At 47.8% G+C, this 27,095-nt stretch overlaps 1 protein-coding gene across 1 annotated transcript in view; it reads right to left on the reverse strand.

Annotated features, from left to right (window-relative positions):
• Positions 1 to 1,007: 1,007 nt before the first annotated feature.
• Positions 1,008 to 27,095, reverse strand: part of LOC122364966 (cell adhesion molecule 2-like) — a 36,972-nt gene continuing 10,884 nt past the window's right edge. The window contains exons 2-6 of the mRNA XM_043335798.1: positions 22,431 to 22,657; positions 16,449 to 16,584; positions 8,437 to 8,570; positions 3,984 to 4,224; positions 1,008 to 2,072 (exon numbers count right to left, since the gene is read on the reverse strand). Of these exons, the coding sequence (XP_043191733.1) occupies positions 2,002 to 2,072; positions 3,984 to 4,224; positions 8,437 to 8,570; positions 16,449 to 16,584; positions 22,431 to 22,657 (809 nt within the window). The 3' untranslated portion in view covers positions 1,008 to 2,001. The remainder of the gene's footprint in view (positions 2,073 to 3,983; positions 4,225 to 8,436; positions 8,571 to 16,448; positions 16,585 to 22,430; positions 22,658 to 27,095) is intronic.

Below are 27,095 nucleotides of genomic sequence, written 5' to 3' on the forward strand. Positions count from 1 at the left end.
ATCAAAGCTTTCTGCACTCAAATCACATTCTTCACAGCAAGTCGCGATCTCAACCTTTGAAGGATCAAAGTTCTGTTGCATCGAACCTGACCAGAAATACAGTCTGAGACACTTTGCCACATCGGCTCTGTTCTCTCATATACTGCAGGTGACAAATGTCTGTGATTGGTCGGCTGCTACTGAGTCGAATACCACGACCTTCTGTAGCGTCAGAGGCCGTGCGCTGACCGTTCAGAGGCATTCAGAACGGCCACAAAGGTCATCTGCAGGGTCACGGCGTGGTTCAGAGCGCCACCAGTCTGGCCGCAGCTAGTGGCAATTACTTCTTCTTCGACCACTGATCTAATCGTCCAAAGGTCGTCCCAGCCAGGTGTGATAAATTCAGAATTTACAGCTGCCACAATAGGCTCGTGGGCGTCGTGAACGGAAATGTCTCGGCCAAGGCTCGACGTCCGAGTCTCGAATATCCGGATAAAGTGTCCTTATGATAAAGGTGGAATGTCTTTGTGGTGGTATATAACTCTCAGCTACCGTGGCCAGTTAGCTAATTCTCTCTAAAAATCCGTCTCTCTAGTTACAGAGCGGAAACAAAACAACACTGCAGTATGGAAGGGTGGGATAATATGTAACAACACCAATGTCTCATCGATTCAAATAATTGCTTATCATTGGCATAATTCATCAACATTCAACCATCATTCCTTTGAGGGAAGTCTTAGTTCCCTTTCTTTATTTGTCACTTTCGGTAATGACGAAATTGCCCTTGGCATCAAAAGATATTTGATGTGCTTCATTTTGATGATGCTGAGCCATTGTATTACTCAAAACCAACCATTGCCAATAGTTATTATACCCTGATATTGAGCAGTTCCTAGTTTACGCACCTGTACGCAAGTTTTCTTTATTTCAGGGTATATGATCAGAGATGAGTACGTATGGTATGCAGCATCCAGGTGCTTTGAAGTATTTCTTCGCTGAGGACCTTGGTCTGACGTTACGAAAAGCTCTCATGCGAAGCGTATTTGTATTTTCTATATTTATTAGGCTGAGGGGCTGCATGTATGCATATAGTAATCAGCCCACCAGCGCAGCGGTCAATGCTATTTAATTAACCACGCATTTAATTACGTAACGTTTGTATTTTCTTCATAGTCAAAACCACACGCTGCAGCTCTACAGTGCACATAGCACACTGTTTCTGACTCATCTCAACAACCGTCACTCACAGTTTACAACGAGTAAATGACACATTTACATGGGCCACGCACAAGGAATGTATGGATAGTCTGACGACACCAAACCTCTTCACACCTTGTACGTTACGAGATATTACCCTAGAAAGCAAACATTTAACGGGTATTCACGAAATATAGCTTGAAGGGATGTTTCACTAACGTGAAACCTGATAAGGTGGAGCTGGACACACTCCAACCGTATGATCAGAGCTCAAAACCCACAAACATCTAGTATTCACCCGAGTTTGACGGATCACGCAGGAAAATATACATTTCGTCCGAGGACTGAGCTAATCTCATCTAACACCTGCAGTGAGTCTCAAATCGGGACTATTTCGAATGTTTCAAATCTCAAAGCCAGCTCTCATCTGCAAACTAGCGATCTCGCATTGTGTAGGTACACAACACGAGTACTTGCAGCTCATACTATAACACCAGCTGCTGCACTTTTCTCACGCACAAACACTTTCCTCCAGTCGCTGTAACCCACATGTGGGATCTCAGCATAGCCCATGATCACCTGCGTTCCACTGTTCCATTTACCGCATAGTATCGTAAGAGTTTGGCAACGTTTTGTCTCAGACACGGCAGCTCGATAAGCGGTGCAGTTGCTCTCGTTCTGCCGCGCCACTCTATAGGTGTCCCGTGGAGTGCCCGTGCGGGGGGTGCACGGGAGCACTCCGCTGCACCCCGGTTCACTCCGCTGCACTCTGGTGCACCGATGCACGGATGCACTGTCTTGCAGATGTGTCTAGCGGTAGAGGCCTCACCTCATCCAAGTCAGGTACGAAAGCAGGAGAAGAGGTACTGACCAGCTGGCGTAGGCCCACCGCAAACCTGCGGAGAAGAAACAGTGCGTCTTATTTGGATTGATTTTATATGTTACAGTCTGGCTGGTGGTGTGGTGAAACAAAAGAAGAAAAAACAATAAAAACACCTTACGTGGGTACTGGGTTGAGTCCTTTTTAGCAATAAAACATAAATAATAAGGAAGCCTTTGTGACACCAAATCCCCGTTTTTACAGCATGAGTACTGCGCAATGACCGCTAGGAAGTGGCCACTGCAAAGGTCAGTCGCAATATTTTATACCATAGTCATTATATTCACATTCAACAACGGGCCACAGCCACCTATCAACTGTGCGGGCACCATCAAAAGCCCTCAGAATGATGGGTGGTCATTCACAGGCCCCGCCTCCCTCGGACCCCCTCTCGAGTCTCCGTTTGTCACTCAGTGTCGCCGCTCAGCACCCACTCCCAGTCCACACTGGTCAGTGAGTGGAACACAATGCGCCCCTCTGTGGCCATCGGTTTGCATTTGAGCCAGCAATTAGTCCGGCGTCAGGTAGGCCCGACATGATAAATTGGTCGTTCATAGCAACCTTGATGAGCTACCGAGGAACAACAGTCCAAACAGGCAGGCTGGCCGCGCCCCCACGTCGGCAAGAAATATGGCAATGGCCCACTGAATATCGACCGGGGACGGCCAATTGTTCCTCGCTGGCAGTACTGTGTGATGCCGCAACTATAGTGGAACACACTTGGGACGGTGTTCAATCGACGGGTGTACGGGCAATCACACATAGACACGCAGAGATTTACACAAACGTAGACAGAGACTGTCGCAAATGATGTGAAAAGACTCACACATCTAGGAAAGAAACAGATAGAGATAAATAGATTGATAGATAAAGAGGGAGAGGGGAAGGAGGGAGAGAGAGAGGGGGGAGAGGGAGAGAGAGAGAAAGAGAGAGGGAGAGGGAGAGAGTGAAAGAATGAGAGAGAGAGAAAAAAAATAATAATAAGAGGGTCAAACATATAGATTAGCACACACAAATATACGCAGGTTATGTATAGACACATCCAAACACTGATGCCCGTATTACGAATATTTTATTTTTAATTATGTAAACAATTAGTAAAATAGTCTTCAATTCGTTCTACAAATGCATTACAAACAACAATGTTTCGTTTCATGTTCTTAAAAGTAAAATTACCACAATTTTCCGAAAATTCAGCCAACTCGAGCCTTAAAAGCTTAAGCTCAAGGTCAGGGGCTTAGAGGGCCTTGGTCAGGGGTTTGCGGAACCCGAATGCCTGCCTAATGTGACGTATCGCATATGCAGTAACGACTCGATGCATTAGATGCAGACCGAAATGCCTTTCAGAAATGCATGCATTATTCACGATGCAATGACATCAAAACGTCGGGCATATCCTGCCCCGGAATAAGGAATAGAGCGAAACGCGCTTGAGCATGAGCGACACGTTTCTCCACTAGTGTGCAATGCCCGTCTAAAATGTCAGGTGATGGTTGCAACTCTGAGCCGCCGCGGCAGACATTTCGCGCCGATACGGATCCGCCGTGTCTCAGTGACGGGTAGATTTAGTGTATGCTATGTGATGAGATAGCTGAACGGCATATTTCAGTAACGAGTTCGGTCTAGGCTGATTTATGTAAAAATTGAGCTTAAACATATTTGTGCTCTCAAAGTTCAAGCGTAATACTTCTATAGGAGTGGCGATTTTTAGACTGTATCGGTCTAAAGAGATACTTAAAAAAGGTAATAGGTAGTTCTGTAAGAATGATAGCAAACTGTATCATTTTTTTTAGGCTGTATAGTAAACTGTAGTGCGCGATTGCGGACATTATACTGCACTGGTAGACTGAAAACAGGTGATGTAGTGACCCATAGGCATCACCCGCTGGCGGCGCTCCACCTGCGTGCTCCGCCGAGCCTCCCTCACCTCTCGCGCTGTTGCGCATGTCCGTGCTCTCCAGCACGGCCAGTTTCTGCGCCACGTGCACGCTGGCCGACTCGATGCGGCTCTCCCAGTAGGCGTTGGCCACCGAGGCCGTGCAGTTGACGTTGACCCTGCCGTGGTGAACGTGCTGGCTGAGCACCGGCGTGTCCAGGCCCAGGGTGACCGTCTCCAGGCCGTCGGCGCCGCGCACCGGCGCGTGCTCTACCAGCTGAACAGGGGTCGCCTGGGGGAGGGAGGTCACAGGACTGGTGTCAGAAGTGGTCGCCTCCACTAGCTGCACCAGCTGCAACGGAGTCGGGAGTCGCCTGGGGGAGGGAGGTCACAGGACTGCAGTCAGAAGTGGTCACCTCCACTAGCTGCACCAGCTGCAACGGAGTCGCCTGGGGGAGGTAGGTCACAGGACTGGTGTCAAAAGTGGTGTGGAGAGGATGATGTGCTTACGGAGAATGGCTTGATGACATTTCAGTGTTGAAGTTCTAGTGATAAGGGCAGGCTTAAGTCCTAAAAGGACTTGAAAATCATGAATATGTGGACGTGGTTATACGAGTAGATGTGGTCAAAGATTGTGTGGAATAACAGGCATAATCAAAGAACCATCACAATTTATTTCACATCATGCGATGAATAGACTGTGAATCAGAGAGTGTTTACGCTCAATATCTTGCAGCCCACAACCATTGCACAATCATGGCTGAATAGTGTGCATGTTTTTTTTGTGCAATGAGTTTGCCAATAATACATGAGACGTGTTCTGTGAGATCAAAGGGAGCAAGTCACCTCCGACCATGTCGCTGAGTGCTGAGGGAGTATTTCAGGAGAATAATCTAACCCTCGCCGGCACAGGCCATTTTGAGTCCTTCGACGGCACAAGGGGGGGGGGGGGGTTGGTACGACCCCCCCTTGCGTTTGGCCCCTGATCGATCTAGAGCTTCGCGGAAAAAAACGAGCGTGTTGCCCGTCACGAGAGGAAGCCGATGATACCCAATTTTAACCCGCGCACCGACGGGGGTCTGCGCCAACTTAGTACCGACGGGGGGGGGCGGATGACCGCCCCCCCCTGAGATCTCGAGAACGAAGCAAGATAGCGACAAGCGGTAAACGGCATCGGATACGCACGGTCAAGATCTACAATTTTTACTAAGGTCATTTTCAGGTCAGGTCAAAGATGACGTCACAGGGGTCGAAAAAGTCAAAATGGCGGCGCTAAATATGGAGAGAGTTTTTCTCGAATAACTTTCGAATTAGTCAAGATAGGAACAAACTAAGGGCATTATCGTGATCCTCTCGTCAATCCGCATCGAATGATATATATGTTGACCTCGAAAGGTCAAGGTCAAAGGTTGACCTCAGGTCACGTGACCTCGAGGTCATCATGTATATCATTCGATGCGTCTTGACGAGCTGAACACAATGAGACCATCCACGCGTCTGTATCTTGTTCCTGTACGGAGTTATTGGCCAAAAACCTTTGGTGACCTTTGATGACGTCACATGACCTCACAGCTGCCCAACAGCAAAACAGACCTCAAGGTAGTGAAGGTTGATCGTATATGAAGTCATGTATGGTATATGGGGCCATTCCGACCCGTTTTAGTGGTAAAAACAGGGAGTTGATTTTTCCCCCATTGACTTATAATGGGGAGGTCGCGAAATTGACCTGACCTTAGGTCACCGATATCAAAATTCCGAGATATACAAATTGTAGCTACTAATGACCTAATAACATCCTGCGACTTTCAAAGGCCTCCGACATCTACTGTAGCTCTGGCACGGTGACAAAGTTGCAAAAAAGTGACTTGAGGTTGGGTCATTCAAAGTGACCTGGTGACCTGACCTTGAAAGGTAAGAGGTTCAAACTTGCACACCATGTGTAAAATTGATAAGGGAATAATCATACCAAATTTCGCGGCGCTACGCGCCGCGGTTTTCCCGCTATTCGCGAAAAACCTCAGGGGGGGGCGGATATCCGCCCCCCCCCGTCGGTGCGCGGGTTAAGGTCCTAGGTCATCGGGTGACCTTCCAGGTCAGGTCAATGACCCGAAAACCGGGAAAATCGGGACATGTTAGAAAGTCGTAAAGTGTGGCTGCTGTGTGGTTTTCCGGGGTGCTGATCACGAATATCGTGTTATTTTTGATCAGAGATGATGTCTTTAAGCATTTAGACCAGGTCGGGTCAGGTCAGGTCAGGTCAACCGGTAGGGGTTGTGACGGGTATTCGTAATACGTGTCAACCGCCTCGGACAGCTTCGTAACATGTTACGAAGGCACCAAAACTACTTCGTAAATGTTCAAATGGTTGCTAAATTCGAATTCAGCTCCAAAAACTAGCCTAGAAACATGTAAAACTCGAAAAACTGAACCGAGGTCACCCGAGGTCACCAAAGGTCAATGGCCTGACCTGACCTTCAGGTGACCTTGACACCCACCCTAATGTATGGGAGCAACATCAAATCACATGTTTGAACGTTTGAAACCACGAAAAGCTTGCAAACGCGCGGCTAATGCGAGCCGACATGCGCCGAACCGCGATTTCGGCCAAACATGGTCACAGAAAAGAGGTCACAGGTCAAAGGTCATTGGGGTCAGGGTCATGAAATTTTCAGGCTAGGTGAAAAATTGATCAATGCGAGGGTACTGAAAGTTTCGTCGCGATCGGCCGCTTTTTACGCGAGTTATTCGCGAAAAACCTTAGGGGGGGTGCAACAACCCCCCCCCCCTGTGCCGGCGAGGGTTAATGTTTAATGAGAACCAGCCGTGCCAGAGGCGTTCCATGAGGCATCCTGTAAGCACCCTCTGACAACCAGAGCACGTGCATCTGACAAACTGAAAGCTCATGGTAGGACGCTTTGAAGCCGTACAGGTACGCTGAATAAATTATTTGAAACTGTTATATAACGGCAGCTTATCTCAAAGCCTGTGCACGTCTACTCTGTCTTCCACGCTTAATGCCTTTAAGGTGATGTAGAAAGAAAACCGTTCAATGTGTAGGTAAAAAGCTAAAGTGCTGAGATATATTAGGAAAATATGAGACATATCATGATATCATATTTTTGCTACTGATTAATTTGAGAAGTATTTATGTCAATTTTCCCATCGCATTAGCAATCAAAATCCAACCCAAAATTCACGTTGGTTTTCTGGGCCATAAAATGGCCCTCGGCCTATTCCACCGTTGTCTAGTGTAAGACCTTGTGAAGCTCCGCAACGTCTATAATTTACTCGGACGTCGCGTTAACAATGAGCCTGCTGTGGACCCGGGACTGGGTCATGGTGCCGCCCGCTGGCGTGACGAGCCCCGTCTGCGGCCGACCGGCACCGGGGACCAGCGGGGACCGGGCGTGTCCGTCCGTGTCCCGTCCGCTTTACGACTCCCTAAATCAGAGCACAAACGACTGTCATTTGAGCCGTGAGCCGGCGGCCAGTTGGACCCAAGCACCGGCGTCTCCGGCGCCTCGGCGGCCGCGAGCGCTGCCGTCTCGGCGGCCGCCCCGGTCGGCAGACCACCGGCTGAAGAGCCCTCAGACGGTGTGCCTGTGCGGCCACGAGTGACACTCAGCGCGCCACTCGCGACCAAGTCGCGTCGTAAAAGGGTAGCTCGTCAGCTCGTGAGTGCCGCCGCGTCGTGAGTGGAGGTCACCTCCGCAGCGGTGGAGGCGTTGGAGTCAGTTCGGTTCGGTTCGGTTCGGTTTGGTGTTTGGTGGTTCGGTTCTGTGCGTTCGGGGTGCTGTGGAGACGACCCGAGTCCGACTGAGAGGCCAGTCGGTCGGCCGGGCCGCCAGTTTAGCCAGCTGCGCGCTCCCATGGTGATAATTTGACGCGGCCCGGACGAAGGGTGGCGCTGTTATATTGGGACGGGTGAAATGGAACTGGCGGAGGATGCCCGGGCCGCTCGGCGAGCCTCAGTTAGATTTCGGCCTGCAGTAACGACGACCGCTGTCGTTAGGCCGAGGTCAGCGGCATAGTCTGTTTTGGGAACGGCGAATAGGCGTGACCGCCAGCGGAGCCTGATTGGGCAGACGCTTAGTATGATGAGGAAAGCTTTCTTACATTGGCTAGCACTTATTGTAGAAATCATTATGAATAATAATGTTTCTGCTAGAAAGTGTATCCGCAATCAATCAGCGAAATTATTGGCAGGATTTGTGAGGAATTAATCCACAGAACACGTCAAGTTTTTAATGCGTTGAAGTTTAGAGCTCAATTTCAGGAGGAAACATCAAACGCTATGCATTCAAGCGTTTATAACCAGCCTCATAAATGTCGTGTCTTGTTTACGTAAAAAGCTCAAAACTTTATCACCAACGTATCCGTTCACTCAACGACCAACGTATAGACCAGCCATCTAAACCTGAATTTCGTCAAATGAGTAACAGAAAACTTCCAAGACGCCGCTCTGGAATGAATGCTGTCTAGCGATCGCGAACCGTTTGCCTACCTTTTCTTCATTGATGTACCAGTTGAGGGCCGCAGCGGGTTTGGATCCGGCCAGCGTGCAGTTCAGGCGCAGTCGTTCGCCGACCTGGTAGCTATTCTGAAGACCGTGTATCTGCGGACCTTGGCGTGGCTGCACTGTAAACGACAGGATCTTTATGTCAGAGCTCGCGTGCAAAGGTTTAGTTTACGGCGTTTCGGAGTACGCCGCGGAAACTGTCCGCCGTGGCTAATTGGAACATACTTAGGTACCCTGTCGACCGTCAAACTGACAGAAATATCGCTAATGACGCACATCAACTGGCTTTATGTTTATTGACATTGATTTGCTAACGAGCGACATAAATTCTGAGCGCATTGGATCGATTGTCAGACTATTTCTGCAAACATTTCTAGACACGCTACCGATCAACGTCTTCCAATTTCTGTGTTCCCGTAGGTGTTCGACACTGAAACGGAAAGCGATTCCGGCTTTCTTCCTCCTGAAGTGAGCCTCTCGTTCCGGAGGCTTTGTCGGCCGCCCGCCGGCGGCCGACGTTCCGGGCCGATCGCTCAGGGCCGCACCGTCTAATGGGGTTAGGCCGTGAAATCGGTCACGGGCCGGTACCACGTGCGAGATAATCTTGGCGGCGCACCCGGCCTCAGCGGCCAGCAGGCCACACAGGACCACAATTTCGGTTCTCCAGAGGGACAGTGCTGGGGAAGACCGAAGTGCAGCTAGTGAATAGATTCGTAGATGAGCTGGGGCCTGGGAGGCTGCACTCGAAGGCCGATTTGCTACTGAACTTCTGTTTCGGGAAACCCAAGTACAATGGAAGGGTAAATGAAATACTTCGGATTTTATGCAACCCATGCCGTTGAGTGCATCTCAAATTAAATATGTGACACATATACGTAAGATAAGCAAGGTGATGTTGACATATATAGTACCTTAACGCATGGTAATCCCAAAAGCATGTATGTACTGTACTGCTGGTGAACTCTAAGATCAGATCGAAGTGACGCTATCTTTGTTTTCGTTAAAATTACTGCCGAACAGATGCAAATGCAGCCTTTGATGCCTGGTAGACACGGAGGCACAGATTGATATACTACCATGTGGGATTGTCCGCGTCCCATTCCTTTCACTAATCAATCATGCAGTCCTCATGTCCTCTAAATTCCTCGAATCCAAGTTCATGGGGCCGTATCGTACTCCCTGTTCCTATTCCGCGTACTGGGTCAGTGGCGGTGCGGCGGCCGCGCTCGTTTCGATGTGACCGACACAGTCCAAAGGTCAGCGCCCCCTGCCCCCCCCCCCTCCCCCCGCGCCTGTGTCGATGTCGAGTGGTGTTGCAGCTGCCGCCGGACTTCACATTGGCAGCGTCGGGGACGCTCTCTCTCGGAGCGGACGCCAAGTCGTCTGGGAGGACGGACGACTCTCCGGCGGAGGCACGACCCCCCAGTGACAGCCGGTCGGATTAAAGAGTAAGGCGACACGAGCGGCCGACGGGTCAGCGAGCGATGCATGTCGTAGCCAGCGCGCACGACGACCCCGCTCTCCTACCAGATACATAATGCAGGCTCGGCCCGCCGACTTGGATTCATTATTTAACTGAAAATGTGAACGGGCACTTTGCGAACGCCGGTCAGGGATGCGAGTTAGGAAAGACGTACTTCCGACGAAGACTTTTCGTTCTCTGGTTTCACTCTAGAAGCGACATTTGCGTTGGTTTTTCGCCTGTATAACTAAGGCGAACTTGTCTCCATTTGAGGCCCAGAAGTCAAACTAAACGGCTCCAGCTCAGGTCGATGTAGCTCTGAGTTGGACTTTGATGTTCGCATAAGCGGTGACCAAACAGGCTGGCGGCTTTTGTTGGGGCTGTTGGTCGGGCTCGGTGTGTGTACAGCTCCTGTTGTAGGCCGTCTGATAACGACCGGTGCCATGTTGGTAGTGATGCGCGTCAGTCACGGTGGGCAGGCTGCTGGTATAAATGTATAGACGCATCCGTAAGCAGCGCTGTTTAGAACACTGTCTTGTCAGGGCTATATTTATGTTTGGTACCGCAGCCTACACCCTAAAGACGGTTGTGCACTTGATGAAGGGCAATCTTTTTATGTTGTTTCGATTACCACATATGGGTGAATGTGGCGCAAGTACAGCATTACGCTGACAAACGGCCAATTGTGTATGCATTGTGTTGTTACGATGCATGGAGATCGGGGATGTCAGACGACGTACCGCCGAGTGCCTCCATATTGTCACATAAAGTAGAATGGCACTGTGCCACATCTCAGTAATAAACATGTTACGAGCCGCGGATATATCAGCTACCGCCAGCGCGGTGCGTAGTTAAGTCCAATAATGCCTCTTCTAAGCCGAGTTTAAACCATTTAATTAAGCGCAGGACTGCTGTTAGGGCTTTGACGAGTTGCATCGGCTAAGCTGAAATGCAAGGTGTGTCATTTGCGTGATTTTTCGAAGCCGAAATAATAATAATGCCATTTATTTTGCCATTTATTTCACACCATCATTGGTGCATACAGGAAGTTCCAGTGACAGCTAACACAATCATTACATCCATACATACACAAACACACACACACACACATCAAGATATTCATATTCAGAACGTTAAAATCAGTGCAAGCACGCACATCGATCAAGAGGAAGCTCGTCTCAGCTTCATACATTGTCTGTAATGACACTTCTCACATGAGCATGATATGTCGGATTTTGATTGACCATTCTTTTCAGACTACCTAAGAAAATATTCAAAATGTCTGCACGAGAGGAGGAAGACAAGTCTAAGGCCATGATATCATATTCACGTCGGATGGCAAGATGCACGCTCGCTGCTATACCATTTTGTCCAATGTCACTGTCAAGCAAGCTCTTTATCAACACATTTTCACTACTGTGGAGTATTTTATAGAACAGAAGCTGTCTGCTTGCTACTAGCATAGGACAGGGGAGAATTTGAAGAGCTAGACAGAGAGGATGGTTCCTGAATGATTTCGGTAGTTTGACTATTTTCTTCACACATGAGTGATACGCCACACACAGTTCACGAAACACATTTTTTTCTTTACATGGATCCCACAGCTCACACCCATACAGGTTCGCGCAGTAGGACTTAAACAGCTTTATCAGAATTTCTCTTTTAGCATGGCCTACCAACGCGCAAAGCATATTAGCACGATAGTATAGCGATCTCTTCAGCTTACGCATGTCGCTGCTATCATTCAGTTTGCTGTTAATCACATGCCCAAGATACTTAAACTCATCAACCCATGTTAGGTTGGTACCTGACAACCTCACAATTGGGGGTTGTGACATGGACAGATGCGAAGATGCACTTGGACGCTGGGGATTAAACACCATGCATACACTCTTCTTAGCATTGAATTGTATGTCCCTGGACACAGCAAACGATTCACATATTTTGACAAGCTCTTGTAAACCACCCCTTGATGGCGACAAGACAACAATATCGTCAGCATACGCCAGTACATTTACAGCACAGCCACCAACGTGACATCCTATGCCAGTAGATTGTAACATTTGAAGGAGATCGTCCAGGTATACATTGAACAATAATGGTGACAAGCATCCACCCTGGCGAACACCGTTTGCGACCGGAAATGAATAGGATGTGCTATTTGCCCATTTGACGCTCATCATCTGGGACCTGTACCAATGAGTTAACAGTTTCAGATATGGTAACGGAACACCCCTTTCTTGGAGTATTTGAAAGAGCTTAGCGTGATTCACTCTATCGAATGCTTTGCTTGCATCAAGGAAGCAGGCGTACACTGGGCTTCCTTGTCTAGTGTAATAGTGAACTGTTTCTTTAAGAACATATGTAGCATGCGTTGTTGAATGATTAGACTTAAATCCAAATTGCGCATCATTTGTTCTTAATAGCGGTAGAAGCCTGTCAACCAGAATAAGTTCCAAGACTTTTGATAAAGTTGTGGATAAAGCGATTGCCCTATAGTTCGATTTATCATCAAGTGCACCACTTTTATCCTTAATTAATGGCGTCAACAGTGAATAAATGAGATCATCAGGGACGTTTCCATGGTTCAGTATGCTGTTAAATATGGAGACTATGACATATAAGTTATCAGCTTCAAGATAACGCAGATGTTCACTGTACATCTGATCCCAGCCTGCAGCTTTTCCACCTTTCATTTTGGCTATAGCACTCGACACTTCCTCCCTGGTAATGGGGAGAACATCAGGCAGCCGATCATTGATGATATGGTTGATAATTGCTTGACCACTGCTGCAGCTATCGTCATTTAGAACAGTTTTGAAATGATCGGCCCACATATTCGCTACGTTCGCAGCTCCTGTGACACCCCCAAAGCTAGGTGGAAAGGAACTTTGACCACCAAGCAGCTGTCTCACGTGTGCCCAGAATTGATTATGCTCTCTGTTCAACAAAGACAAAGCAAGCTTATTTACATTGAAGATATCTCTTTCTCTCCTACATCTCCGCAAAGCATATTTGAAAGCCAGCCTTGATTCCCTCATTTGAGCTGACAGAGGACCGTCTCTGGGAGAGCCAGCAGACCTCCAACGAAAAAAAGAATTACGAGCTGTATTGTGCTTGATTTTCACAGTCTCATTCCATTTTGGAAAAGGCCTGACGTGCTTTTGGTGAACTTGCTTAGAACCAAAGCATTGCTGGCCGCTCAAAATGACAGCTTCAGTGAACGCCTTGCAGCAATGGGATAGTTTATGAATATGGGAATCATCCCTACAATCCCCAACGCAAGTGCCAGTGAGATCATCAACTTCAGCACAGAACGTTCTCAACTTTAGACGTACTGACTGATTATAAAGTTGAACTTGTTCTACATTTACAGATCTCCAACAAATTTTTCGATAGGAGGGAACCTCTGGGGCCAAAGTGACAAGCTCAACGCTCTGAAAGTTAAATTCAACCACCAGAGGCATATGATCTGTGAAACAAACGTCATACTTCACCAATATGTTGTGGACATTATCATGCAGGCTGGGACTACAAATGCAATGATCGATCCAGGATACAGTTCCATGGGCAGCACTGACATAGGTGAATGTATTCGCCGATAAACCCAAATTTTTAACGTCAGAAACGACAAGTTCATTTTCCTCACAAAACTCAATCAATTCACCAAAAAAACGAGAGCCATAACTGTTGGCATTGAAATCACCTATGATACCAATGTGACTTGTTCTGGAGCGCGCAACATCAATATTGTAAGCTAACTGTCCCAATGACATGCAAAACTGGTCATGACTTTCTGAGTCTCTGTAATCAGTTGGTAAATACACATTGAAAAGACATACGGCGCCAATGGTTGTGGCAATATTAATCTCCATGATGCGATCATTTATCACCTTAACCCGTATACTAGATTGCAATGACTTTTTCCATAAGATTGCCACCCCACCAAACGGTCTGCCAGCTAAGAGAGCAGTAGATGAGTCAATAGCAGAAACACCCATACCAAGAAAATCTTGGTGAATGTTGTTCAACATGAAAAGTTCAAATTTAGACAGCCACGTCTCTTGTAAGAAAACTAAATCATTCATAGAACAAAGTTCAGCTACATCGGAAAGGGAATTTTTCAATGAGTTACAATTGAAGGAGCAGGCTTTGATCATGTAGTAGTCCTAAGAACTGCAGTATGTACCTTCATCGGCCACATGCCACCATGTTGCCCACGCTCGTGCTGCGGGACAGAGGACTCAAGTTGGTACGTTTCCTAGACAAACCGCTCATATTTCTGTTCCCCTGTGTTCCCCTCGGCTGAAAGAATCGCTTGACAGAAACGTGTTTGGGCCACTTCTCGGAGAGAAGCACTAACCTGGCTGTGTCAGCAGGGACGGACACCTTATACCCTCTGTAACCGTAGGCTGCAGCACAGTGGGGAATCTCTTCCACTGCTGCCTTCCCAGCTCCCTGTAGAATCCAATTGACGTGCGTTTCAACGGCGTCACTGGTCGTGGAAGAATCCAGGCGCCCCACAAAAAGGTCCAGCGTCTTTGGAGGAGGCGCGACACCTCTTAGCAGGGTGGAAGAGCCGGTTCCTTTCACCTCCATCTTCTGACGGCTGCTCTTTCTCCTTGTCACTGTCACTGTAGTGAATCCCTCGTCGTCAGTAGTATGGTTCTGCGGCCGCTGCTGTTCCTGTTGCGCAGGTGCCGTGCGCAGCGGCAACGGCACTGACTCTGAAGGCAACAGCTGGTTTGACGGCTGGTGCAGTGGCTGACTCGGGTGCTGCTGTCTCGATTTCATCTGTGGTAGAGCCTTCTGTTGTTGCTCACTTCCCTGCCTCTGATGATATTCGGTTCCAGAGGATGGTATATCCAATTGCTTCGGCACAGTGGCTGCAACTGCGGCCCATGTGCTTGAAGAGTCGGACTTTGACTGGACTTGACTGGATTTTGAGACTTCATCTTGAATGGTTTGTAACGCAGATTTCATTTCCTTCATGTCAGTCTGCATCTGGCTGAATTGACTAAGTAGAACTGTGACATCAAGGTTCTCTGGTGTTGAGTGAGGGATATTTCTCAGATCAATGGCATAAAACTTGGGCAAAGCCGTGCCCTCTCTGTCACAAACTTGCACTGCCTTGATGATGTCTTCACAGTCTGCCCTTGCTTTCGAGCTAGTACCTGAATTCTTCCGTTTGATGTTACGCAGGTCCCTGCGCTCTCCGTGGTGTACATTGATGACCGAATCCCACAGAAGGTCTTTCGCCTCTTGGATCTTATCAGCATCATAGAAGTCAACACATGCCTTTACTATCAGATCAAAAGGCATGATATCGAGCTTATTCATCACAAAACAAAGAAATTCATTGTGAATGAATCACAATTACGAAATGTTCCGTAAGAGTATTTAAACGCCGGGTGCAACATAAACTTTATTTCGTCAAAAATGTAAAATGGTGGCGATCAAGACAGAGAGATGACGATCAGCTGATGGGGGTCTAGGATCGGCATTGTTAGCTTAAAACATATCTCTGTGAGTAATTGTGTAAGTGCGTTTAACTCTGACTAATCCCTCTTGATTTAGGCACGATATTGGTGTCATTCCTAACGATGAAAATAAATCACACTTAGAGAAGACTGATGATTCAATTTAAGAACGACGCTCAATCAGGCTGACATAAGTGCGATAAAAACACAATTCTGGTCCAATGAGTTACGTCTGAATAGGTCTGATGGCCACTTCTTCTTGTGAAATTGACAGGCCCCACTAATCAGTATGCACACAAAAGTGCAGGTGCTAGATAGCCTGTGTCTGGTCTGATTCAATTGGAAAACCTGGATATCTCGATTTGGGGACTAATATCAAATCTCTTCCTCGGAGACACTTCCAATTCTGCCGCGTCCCTTGAGATCTATTTACGATGTCCGCTAGACAGACTGATACTAATGCCACCTCGTAAAGAGTTGAGCCAGAGCAGCAATGAATGCTGATGAGCCAGGACCTCAGTCGGCTGCCGGCCGTTTCTTCCCATCCAGTGTCGGTCAATGGCATGGACATACGCTTACCCCAGGGATGCTGCCTCGGAAAAGACGGCCACTTAATTAAAAATCTTTGGCAAAACGTGACCAAAGCAATTATCTTTTGAAGCCTTTAATTAAACGAGATTGAAGACTCTGATCCTGTCTAGCCAGAGCTCGAACTTCTATAAATCGATGGCGTGGCACATTTGTGTCCTCAGTCGCTTGTGATAGGCCTCTTCCGGGGGGCTAGGACCAAAATGACGGTAAATGGCAGCGGTCATCAACATGACGAACGGAGGAATAGTGACATATTCGGACCATAATGCAGAAATAAACCTGCCAGCTTCACCTTGGACAAGTCGAAATCCATTGTGGCCATTGTAACTTACGAACAAAGCCAATTTCAGTTGACGAATGACCACGGAAATCTCACATAGACACGCGACGCATACACATGCTTTATGGCTGATGGCTCCTCCAATTAAACTCCGCCGACTCGTCTGGGAGCAGTGAGCACTCACCGACGACAATCATGTCCCCAAAGTCGTAGAACGTGTCGAAAGAGGGCGCCTCCAGTGAGACCTCGCAGCGGAACTGGCCAGAAGTGGAGAGGTAGACGGATCGGAGCCGCACAGTCCGGGCGTCTGAGGCCGCCAACTGCAGCAGAGGACAGACACACGTCACAGGTCAGCTGCTGACCACTCTGTTTCGCGTCATTCGCGAACGGACCAATAAGGCGATGTCGATAAGCTGTCAGGGCGTCCTTCAGAACATGTGTTGGGTGATTGAAAACCGGCCGGTCAGAAGGTTTTCAGGTTTTCGTAAAGTTGGCATTCACTTGGGCACAAAAAGCACACACACGCGCAATAATTCAGCTAGGTGCCACTAAATGCATTCCGTGATCAACGTTAGACAGTTTTGACCAAGTTCTGAATGCAGAGGATTAAAAACTATTTTGTAGAACGAAGATAGCAATTTCCAGGAGTCATCTAACTTCGTTTGTGAGGATGCTTGACAGTCAAAAACTTCCGTGATGAGACTCCAGCAAAAATGACAGAAAGCTGTCTTGCTAAATGTGAGAAAAGCATAGGGTACAGTACACAGGGTAACTAAATTATTAGGTGATGTTATTTCTTCCGAACAAATATATCATGAGCAAATACAAATAGAGCAAGTACGGCAAGCCTGTAATGCCACTGGAACTGATGCAATGCTTCTAAGTAATGTCATTCAATTTACCAAAATTGCTCAACCATATTTCAACTGGTATGCTGTTTGTTGACAAAGCTTAATTGAATTTCATGTGTAACAATGGGGTGGGTGGGAGTATTTATCCAATAATTACAATTCATTTATGTACACACATTCGAAACTCGTCATAAGAATACCATAGAAGATTTACATTTTTGAGAGACAGACGTGGTTTGTGCTTGAAGGCTCATTCTTTCCCATTTTCGGATAAGTAAGGGTGAAATAATTAGGAAAAACTGCACTCCTAAAATCGTATATTTTTCCAACATCCATGTGGACGGAAGCTGCAGCTGTGAGTAGCTGCAAAAGATACCATTACCCAGCACATCCGCTGTCTTATTGCCATTCTATTTCGCTGCCCCAGAGCTCAATAGTGCGACGCTGATTGCAGTGATTCCCGCGAGAGAGTACCGCATGCGGGGAACGTAATCCGTGAGAGATATTCATGCAACTGGAGTGTTGACTCCGTTACCCGTTTATTGCCACCTGATCTACATACTGATGAGCTGACGGACCGGCGACAGGTCATCCTGATCCCGGAAACGTGAGCTAAACAGTTGGTCATAATGTCGGCACAGGTGTTAGATGCATCATGGAGAGTATAGGTCTCGAACTCAGTGAAAATCTAGCATTCGTTTTAGTTGAAAATATGATTGCTTCTTTAACAATGCTATTGAAGGATGTGTAGCAGGGCTTATTATGAATAATCAAAAGTATATCCTTGACAGAGCAATAATAATTAGGAAGGTACTTGACGCAGTGCTTTGAAGGCCGGCCGACGAGCGTCTGGTCTGATGTTTCACCTGAGCGCTCATAGATGGCAGCACTGTACAGCGCCTGTAATGGTATGCTGTGCCGCAATGTTTCTGCGGCCGGGGACTGGAAGGGATGTGGGGCGGGACTGATAAGGCACATTTTACGGTCAGTTTTGTGAGGGCAATTCATGCACACTTAGCTGAGATGAGAAACTCTAGCTTGTAATTTAATTTTTACTCGCTATCATTAGTGGCTTAATGAGATAAGAACGAATTACAGCACCGTTTGCGTTATTTTATTCGCGCGAAGATAAGAGCCGGCATGGCTCAGTGGTGTTCTTGGATCTTCTCTTGTGAATGAATTGCTGCATTAGGCAATGGGATGGTGTTAACCCGCGCACCGACGGGGGTCTGCGCCAACTTAGTACCGACGGGGGGGGGGGCGGATGACCGCCCCCCCTGAGATCTCGAGAACGAAGCAAGATAGCGACAAGCGGTAAACGGCATCAGATACGCACGGTCAAGATCTACAATTTTTACTAAGGTCATTTTCAGGTCAGGTCAAAGATGACGTCACAGGGGTCGAAAAAGTCAAAATGGCGGCGCTAAATATGGAGAGAGTTTTTCTCGAATAACTTTCGAATTAGTCAAGATAGGAACAAACTAAGGGCATCATCGTGATCCTCTCGTCAATCCGCATCGAATGATATATATGTTGACCTCGAAAGGTCAAGGTCAAAGGTTGACCTCAGGTCACGTGACCTCGAGGTCATCATGTATATCATTCGATGCGTCTTGACGAGCTGAACACAATGAGACCATCCACGCGTCTGTATCTTGCTCCTGTACGGAGTTATTGGCCAACAACCTTTGGTGACCTTTGATGACGTCACATGACCTCACAGCTGCCCAACAGCAAAACAGACCTCAAGGTAGTGAAGGTTGATCGTATATGAAGTCATGTATGGTATATGGGGCCATTCCGACCCGTTTTAGTGGTAAAAACAGGGAGTTGATTTTTCCCCCATTGACTTATAATGGGGAGGTCGCGAAATTGACCTGACCTTAGGTCACCGATATCAAAATTCCGAGATATACAAATTGTAGCTACTAATGACCTTATAACATCCTGCGACTTTCAAAGGCCTCCGACATCTACTGTAGCTCTGGCACGGTGACAAAGTTGCAAAAAAGTGACTTGAGGTTGGGTCATTCAAAGTGACCTGGTGACCTGACCTTGAAAGGTAGGAGGTTCAAACTTGCACACCATGTGTAAAATTGATAAGGGAATAGTCATACCAAATTTCGCGGCGCTACGCGCCGCGGTTTTCCCGCTATTCGCGAAAAACCTCAGGGGGGGGGGGCGGATATCCGCCCCCCCCCGTCGGTGCGCGGGTTAAGCCTGAGTTAGGAATGACAGAACGACAAAAATATTCTGACTCTCGCGGCAATGAAGAGCGGGAAAAATGTTGCTGGACAACTGTGTGAGAGCCATCTCTGCCCAGAAAATGAAAGGTGGATTGCAAAAAAATGTAAGAGAATGAAGGGGAAGGGAGAGGGGAAAATTAAACGATGCTGAGGATATAGCGAAACAGAGCATAGGAAAAGAAGTATGCATAGATAGATAGATATGGATGAATAGAGGGAGCAATGGGCAATGGAAATAAATAAAAAATACAGAAAAAAATATGAAACGGGCATAGAGTTGACCTTCATATATTTTTGACAGTAAAATATACAAAGCAGGAGGAAATAGCTGAATATTGTAATACCTACACTGGACTCAAGATTAGAGAGTAGTATACAAATGCATGTTTCCTTGCAGCTATATCACACAAAGTAAAAAACGGCACTCAACGGCACTTCAAGCTGAACTGTTCGTCGTAAAATAGCATTTGTTCCTCTAAAGCTGTAAAGTTATTTCTCCCTGCCTTCATTTAAGCACAATAAAATGTTTATTCTATTCCCCTTTGATTGCCGGTGATTTTATACAACTCAGTGATATTCGGGGTATGCAGGATGCACACTCATCAGTCCCAAAACTAATGCTCCGTCCAATATCACAGTACAACTAGTCGCATGAGGCATAAATCACGACAGCGGTGTCGCTATCTCCCGAGAAATCCTGTTCATCGTTTTCCATCAGCGCGACACGGCAGCGTCGCCGAAATGTCGCCCTGCCAGACACCGAAGCAGCCACCTGCAATGTGTATCAATTTGCACAATTACGTTATGTCACGCTGCGATCGGGCTTAGTCGCGTCTTGGTTATCTGTGACAGGGCCTGAGCAGCTATTGCTTCTATTCTTGCAGGGTCTTCGTTGTGTTCCGGGTCCATGTCCGGACCTTATCATTTACGTTCACGTTGTAGCAGATGCACCGTCTGGTTAGCTAACGAACGGCGCTATGGATGGATAAGAAAAATGTTGTGAATCGGTAAGAAGCGAAACGCAGATAGCAACCGGTGGATAAAGAGCAATGGACTGTGTATGGTGGACTGTTATTGGTGAACATTGGACTGTGGAGGGTGAACCATGAACAATGGATAGTGTGGGCAGCAGACGGTGGCAAAAAGATGGACGGCAGATGAACGGTGAACAATGGACGACGGACAGCGAACAGCGGACGGCAGACCCAAACGACAGGCAGACTGGATCTGACGTAGGAGTCCGATGATGGACAACATCCAGAGCTCGGCGGCCCTTCGGGTACGCCCTGGGGCGGTGTGGGCTCCACTCTGCCCCCCGGGCCGGGCGGCAGACGTGACCCGAGTGCAGTGGGACCGGTGCCGGCCCCGGCCTCCATCTACTGACCCTGCCCGGCTCCGGAGGGACCCCAGACGGCCGGCTGCTCACCTCCAGAGTGATGCGGCCAATTTGTTATCTCAGGTCGCGGGCTGGGGCTGGGATAAGGGTGAGCGGTGTCCTTGAGTGTATGTGTGTGATGTTACAATCTGATGCATATAATGTGGTGCTCTTCAATACTTAGTTTTAGTATAAAAAGAGAACGGCATATTTCAAAGAGTTCAAACATGAAAAAACAGTGTAACGTCTCAGATGAGTTCAACTACATCTGAATATTCATAATGTTTTTTCATTGTGCAATGTGCAACGAACAGTTGTCACTCGTTCAGAAGCTCTGCTGTCTTCTTTTGTCCTCTATAAAGTGCAATCAAATGAGTAACATGGGTCAAACATTTCTTTGTCAGCACACTGACTTGCTTCTCATCCTTTTCCTCTCATCTCGACTCTTTCTCACTCTCTCCTCTCTGTCTGTCTGTCTGTCTGTCTGTCTGTCTGTCTGTCTGTCTGTCTCTGTCTCTGTCTCTGTCTCTGTCTCTGTCTCTGTCTCTGTCTGTCTGTCTGTCTGTCTGTCTCTCTCTCTCTCTCTCTCTCTCTCTCTCTCTCTCTCTCTCTCTCTCTCTCTCTCTCTCTCTCTCTCTCTCTCTCTCTCTCTCTCTCTCTCTCTCTCCCTCTTTCGCCTGCCATTTTCCGACATTTCCTCGCTCAGGTGTCTCAGTGTTTTCCGTTTTTCTCCTCGTCTTCGCTCTCCTTTTCCCTCTTAGTCACGTTCCTGGCGGTTAGCAGCTGCTTCCAACATCCCACTGCCTCCCACTCTCCTCCCACTCTCTTCCCACTGCCCTCCCACCACCCTCCCGTCGCTGCTGCTCACATAGCCTCCTTGTGGTCCCCAGTGTCTCATCGGCAGGCCATGCATCATAGCGGGACGTCGCCACGAGTCCTGCGCGGTCGACCGAGACTAGAACGACGACCTGCGGTGGCGGTGGTGACCGGCTAAGACCACCTCCTCTCCGTCCCGCCGCCATGTCAGGATCAATGTGCCGGAGCCGTGCGTTCGATCGCCGGTCCAGAAGTCACCTGTCATCCGGGCTGGACGGGCTTTCGTTCGGCTCGGGTTCGGACTCGTTCCGACGTGGTGCATGTAGCTGTGTGTGCTTGTTTTTTCAACGACAGATGATTGTTGTTATAATTTAGTACTGTATTGCTGGGTTTAACGTAGCTAAATATCCTTACATTATATTTAAAAACATAAAATATAAGTTTTTACGTTGATGCAGTTTGAAACACTTCAGGTAACTAAAAGTAAGCAATGTCAATAATAATTGACCAGACCGTCCTAATGTCCCACAGATAGATTACCTAGTGAGAAACTCGACTTGACTGTAGCTTTAGACTGATCTGCAATAGCCTACTCTTTGTCGGTCATGTTTAGTAAGAAAAAAGGCGAGAAAAGTCTGGCTTTAAACACCAAACAGGGTTCATCCTTCTCACACACTTTTTCTTCTTCTTCTTCATTTTCTCTCTCTCCCCCACTCTCTCTCTCTCTCTCTCTCTCTCTCTCTCTCTCTCTCTCTCTCTCTCTCTCTCTCTCTCTCTCTCTCTCTCTCTCTCTCTATCTCCTTTCTCTCTAATCCCTTTTCCCTTTCTCTCTAATCTCCCTAGCCCTTTCTCAGCCCCTCCAACACCATAACACTTACATCGACGTCGATGCCGGGTACGTTGAAGGTCTGTTTCTTTTGTCGGGTGCCGGGCATGTAGTGATAGAACTCCTCCCCCTCCTTGTACCACTGTACTGAGTACAGCTGGTCGCTGGGCCGCAGCTGATAGTCGCACGTGATGTTGATGGCTTCACCCTGCTGGGCCAGCGGAGGGAGCCGCAGACGCACGTGAAGACTGTCCTTCTTCTGACTAGCCGCCGGCGCCGCTGTAGACAGAGGGAATACAATTCAGCTGTTGGATGGTTTGGTTAAACCCTGTGTTCGGTTCGAATAAGAAGGTGCAGACTCTGACAACTCGATGGACAACCTGTTTGGTGCGCGAGTTTGCAGTCTGTTTACAAAACGCTGTCCGTTGAGATATGATACGCACCACGCATATGTAACCAAAACGGTCTCGGTTTGTGGGAGCCAAACGCGTCGGAGTGTGCGCTCGTGTGGAAGTCAGCCAGCCGGCAGCTGGACGGGAAGGCACTTGGCTGACTCACACAGAGGGGGCCCGAAATGAATGCAAAAGCACGAAGCGACCCCTGCCGGCCCCTCCCCCTGCCCTTAACGGGCTCTCGCCACCGCGCGGAATTGATGCAGAGAGCAGCTCAATGGGAGAGTTTGATGGGAGCACGGGCGACTTGGACCATCAAACGCACAGCCAGGCAGCAGAGAGCTGCAAACTCCCGGCTTTGATGTAAATTCAGAGGGACATAGAGTAAATAAAGACTCACATTTAGCCAGAATCAAAGAAACAGAGCTACTAAGAATGCGATTGCTTCGATTCTGATCCAAGATGGTCAATCGAATACCCTCGGATACAATTTGTAATGCAAATGACATTGGCAGTTCTTCCTAGCTCCCCGTGTAGCTCAGAATTTATACAGCGTGTGTTCAACCAGGCATCGATTACTTCCGAAACATTGTGCTCCACTGTGCGTCCCCATTCACATCCTCAGATTGATATTCGTCTGTGCGACACATTAGTCGTCATCGCAGGCGATTTCACCGTAATCATATCCAGCGCTGAGCGCAATCCCCGCCGAAAACTATATTGGCACCCCGGGTCCCCGTTCACCCTCTGTTCCCGTTCTTTCTCCCCTCCCCAGCTCGTTGCCATGGTGACACGTGGCCTTCTTTGACAGCTGTCGTTCCCAGGCGGCGCGTGCGCTCTCCTCTCTGAATAAATGCAAATTAATCCGACACGGAAGGGTGACTCTCAGGGGCGGCGACTTTGGTCGGCGCCCCTCCGGCTCCGGCACTCCCCCGGGCGCCCTTCCGGAGCCGGACTGGATTCGGCGAGGCTCCCGCTCCCCCGCCGGCTCCCCGTCGAGAGGCGATGAAGCTGGGGACGATGCGTCATCAGCTGATGTGATGAGTTTCGACGGGACGGAGACGGGACGGAGACGGGACGGAGACGGGACGGAGACGGGATGGAGACGGGACGGAGACGGGACGGAGACGGGATGGAAACGGGACAGAGACGGGACGGAGACGGGACGGAGACGGAAGCGGTGTCTCAGTGCAACTTCAGTGCACGTCATATGTATTCTAGCGTAATGAACATACATGTTGAAACTAAGATAGGCGGAACAATATCCGCTCCAAAATCCGTTCCTACAATATGAGACAGAGGTCTTTGCGACGGGCCACGGGTGTCTCTGCAGCGGGGCGCTGCGGGTCGGAGTGGGGTCGGGACGGGGTATATCTGGGATAACCGAGTTGTGATCAGCCGTGGACCCTCCCTTCACCCCCATCCCCAGCCCCACTCATCATCAGAGCGGGCCCGGGACGGCGGGCACGGTCTGGCGACAAATTGGTTACCGCGATCCGGACAGCGGCTAACAACGCGACAAGGGCGCGGTGACGAGGCTGGGACGCGGTGAGCACGATGCCGAGCAGGACGGACAAACGGCGGCGACTACAGGGAACACCAGATGGATGGGAAGCACGGACGGGGGGAGGGGTAGAGGAAAGAAGGATAGGGGATGGGAGGAGGTGGGAGGAGAAGAGAAGAAGGGAGAAGAGGAATTTTTTTAGAAAGAATGCAAGAATAGAAACAGAAAGAGATAAGCAGAGGGGAAGAAGCAAGGAGAGGGGCCAGGAGAGAAGGAGGAGAAGGAGAATGCGGATAAGAGAGAAGAATAAGATGGACAGTAATGGAACATAATAGTTTTTTTTTGGATTGAAGGAAGATGTACTGTAAAAAGAGCTTAAACTGCCTCTCAGTTACACATAAAAAACATGATTACAGGAGCATTGTCAACACGGAAATTCGTTTAAAACAAGTGCCGGTAGACAATTGTAGAAGTTTCTCAATTTTCTACAGTTGCCTCAGACATTCGTGTATTTCAGAAATGTCTTCAGGTCGAATGCAAACAAGCAGGTGATGTCTTGATTTGTGGAGCCGGCACAACTTTGGCACTCTGTTATTGGGATCGGCTTTATCTGCTGCGACTGAAAAACAGCGGAAAATATCAGCAACGTCGAAATGAATAACGAAACCGACGGGAGGAAGCACTTGAAATGGGCAGACAAATTCAATATGTCCTGGAGCATTAAGTTTTCAGCACACTGCGACGTTGGTATCAATTTTCTCATTGGCATAATCGCATATATTTAGGCATTGATAAAGCGAACGCATAGGTTCAACTTTTTTATTTTGTATTCTGATATTCACATTCCCACATACAACAAACTACTAAATTAGTGAATGCATTATTGCACATAAAGACATCAGCGACTATAAATGTGCAATAATGTGTACCTGTATAAATGTTATAGGTAAATGTGTACATGTAAAATGACAGCGCCGTGGCTTCATGTCGCTTTTCCTTGAACTTATTTTCCTTCCAATCTTGTACACTGTAAACCAAATTGACAAGTCTTGTGTAATATAACCAATCATCTCTTGGTATGTTTACCAACTGATACTTTCAAACAAGCCGTTGTCTGGTGCATTGCTTGTCAGATGACAACTACGAGTCAATAGTTACTATGCACACCAACTTCTCAGTATCCAGACCAACTCTAGGGGAAGGAGGGTGAATTGCGCCACCTTAAGGAAAAACGCTAATTGTAAGAAAACCGCTGGAGATATAAGCATGCACTGGTAACCACTTCAAAGAGGAACTCATTAGCTACGATTTAAGAGCCTCCCGATCAATTAAGAATGTTTCGTTTGCTTCCGACAGCTGCTTTTTCAGAAACATGCAAAAGGGCGCATTTACCGACAACTGCTGTAAATTGCGCCAGGGGGATGGCGCAATTAGAATCCAATTGCGCCCTATACTTAAACATGGCTAAGCGAATGAGATGGAATGCATACACCCCGGCAGTGTAATGTCATTGCGGCTTATTAAACATTTATAATGTTAATCAGGCTGGATGAATGAATAATAAATGTAGATATAAATCGCGATGTTTTTTTGCCCAGGTAAATAACTTTACATGTGTCCGTATGTTTGTAAAAGTGCAACGAAAACGTTTTATGTAACCGACTAGATATATGTGAAAGTATGCACCTATACGGTTAAATTGTCAATCATTTCTATCAAAATTATTAATTTTTATCGTTTCGACAACTTGTTGACATCAGTTTTTACTTTTTGATCATAGCTGTCACCCCTCACGCCCGAGTCAATGTTGAAAATGCCGTATTTTGTCAATTACACCACAAGTTCGCAGCCTAAATGGCAGCTGCATTAGAAGTTTGACGAGAGAAATAATTTGCGGACTGGCGACAGCGGGCTGCTCCCCTGCCTGGCATTAAACTCCTTCTTTATTGCAATCAGTTAATGATGCATTCATACTGTCGTGATACAATAGCTACACCATTATTCTATTTGCGCCCCCATGGCGCAATTGCCATGGGCGCAATTAGAATTGAGGTACGTTTTTATAAAAGCGTAGAAGTTATCATGATATGCTGAAGGAAGTTTACTGTTTAAGTGAAATATAATGAAAAAATGGGCTTTCTTTCTAAATATCACTCTGAAAATCACACACGTATCACAGATTTTTATAGCCAACGGTTCAAAATACTGCAAAAAAGCTAAGGAAACGCCGTAAAATCTTTGATGGCGTAACTGAGCCCTGCTGATTGGCTTCGTCGGAGAGCTTGGGCCATAAAATGAACTATCAGGTGATGAAAATATTGTTTTCGAACACAAAATTATAAACATGCCATTGAATTCGTGGGAATGTTGGTGGGCGCAATTGGTTAGGAGGGCGCAATACACCCACTTTCCCCTACATTTGTTTCAACGTTTGTTTCTTAACCAGTTTTGGAAACTTGTTGCCGCATGGTTATTTAACCGGCGCCTAACTTGTACTGGTCAGCTGGTCAGCATACACATGGTCAGCTGCGCCCGTGACGTCAGACTTGGCGGACCAATCAGCGGTCGCCGTCCGGCCCCGGCGCGGCGGTTTCAAACCGTTCAAACCAGCAGTTGTCGCGCGGCCGCCGTGCAGCATGGATCAGCGACGAGGGCTGTTCCAGCATTTGCGCAGTAAAAAGTGAAATCTGTGAACTGTGGTGTTCGTGTTGTGAGTGAGGCCCGCTCTGGCCTGCGGGACGCACTAATCGTGCCTATACCCGCGGTCGAGACGCCTCCCTTCCCCTGCGCGCGCAATGTAAGTGGGCCAGACCTTTGCATG

This window comes from Amphibalanus amphitrite, unplaced genomic scaffold (assembly GCF_019059575.1).
Source record: "Amphibalanus amphitrite isolate SeventyFive unplaced genomic scaffold, NRLGWU_Aamphi_draft 000709F_arrow, whole genome shotgun sequence".
Taxonomy (NCBI): domain Eukaryota; kingdom Metazoa; phylum Arthropoda; class Thecostraca; order Balanomorpha; family Balanidae; genus Amphibalanus; species Amphibalanus amphitrite.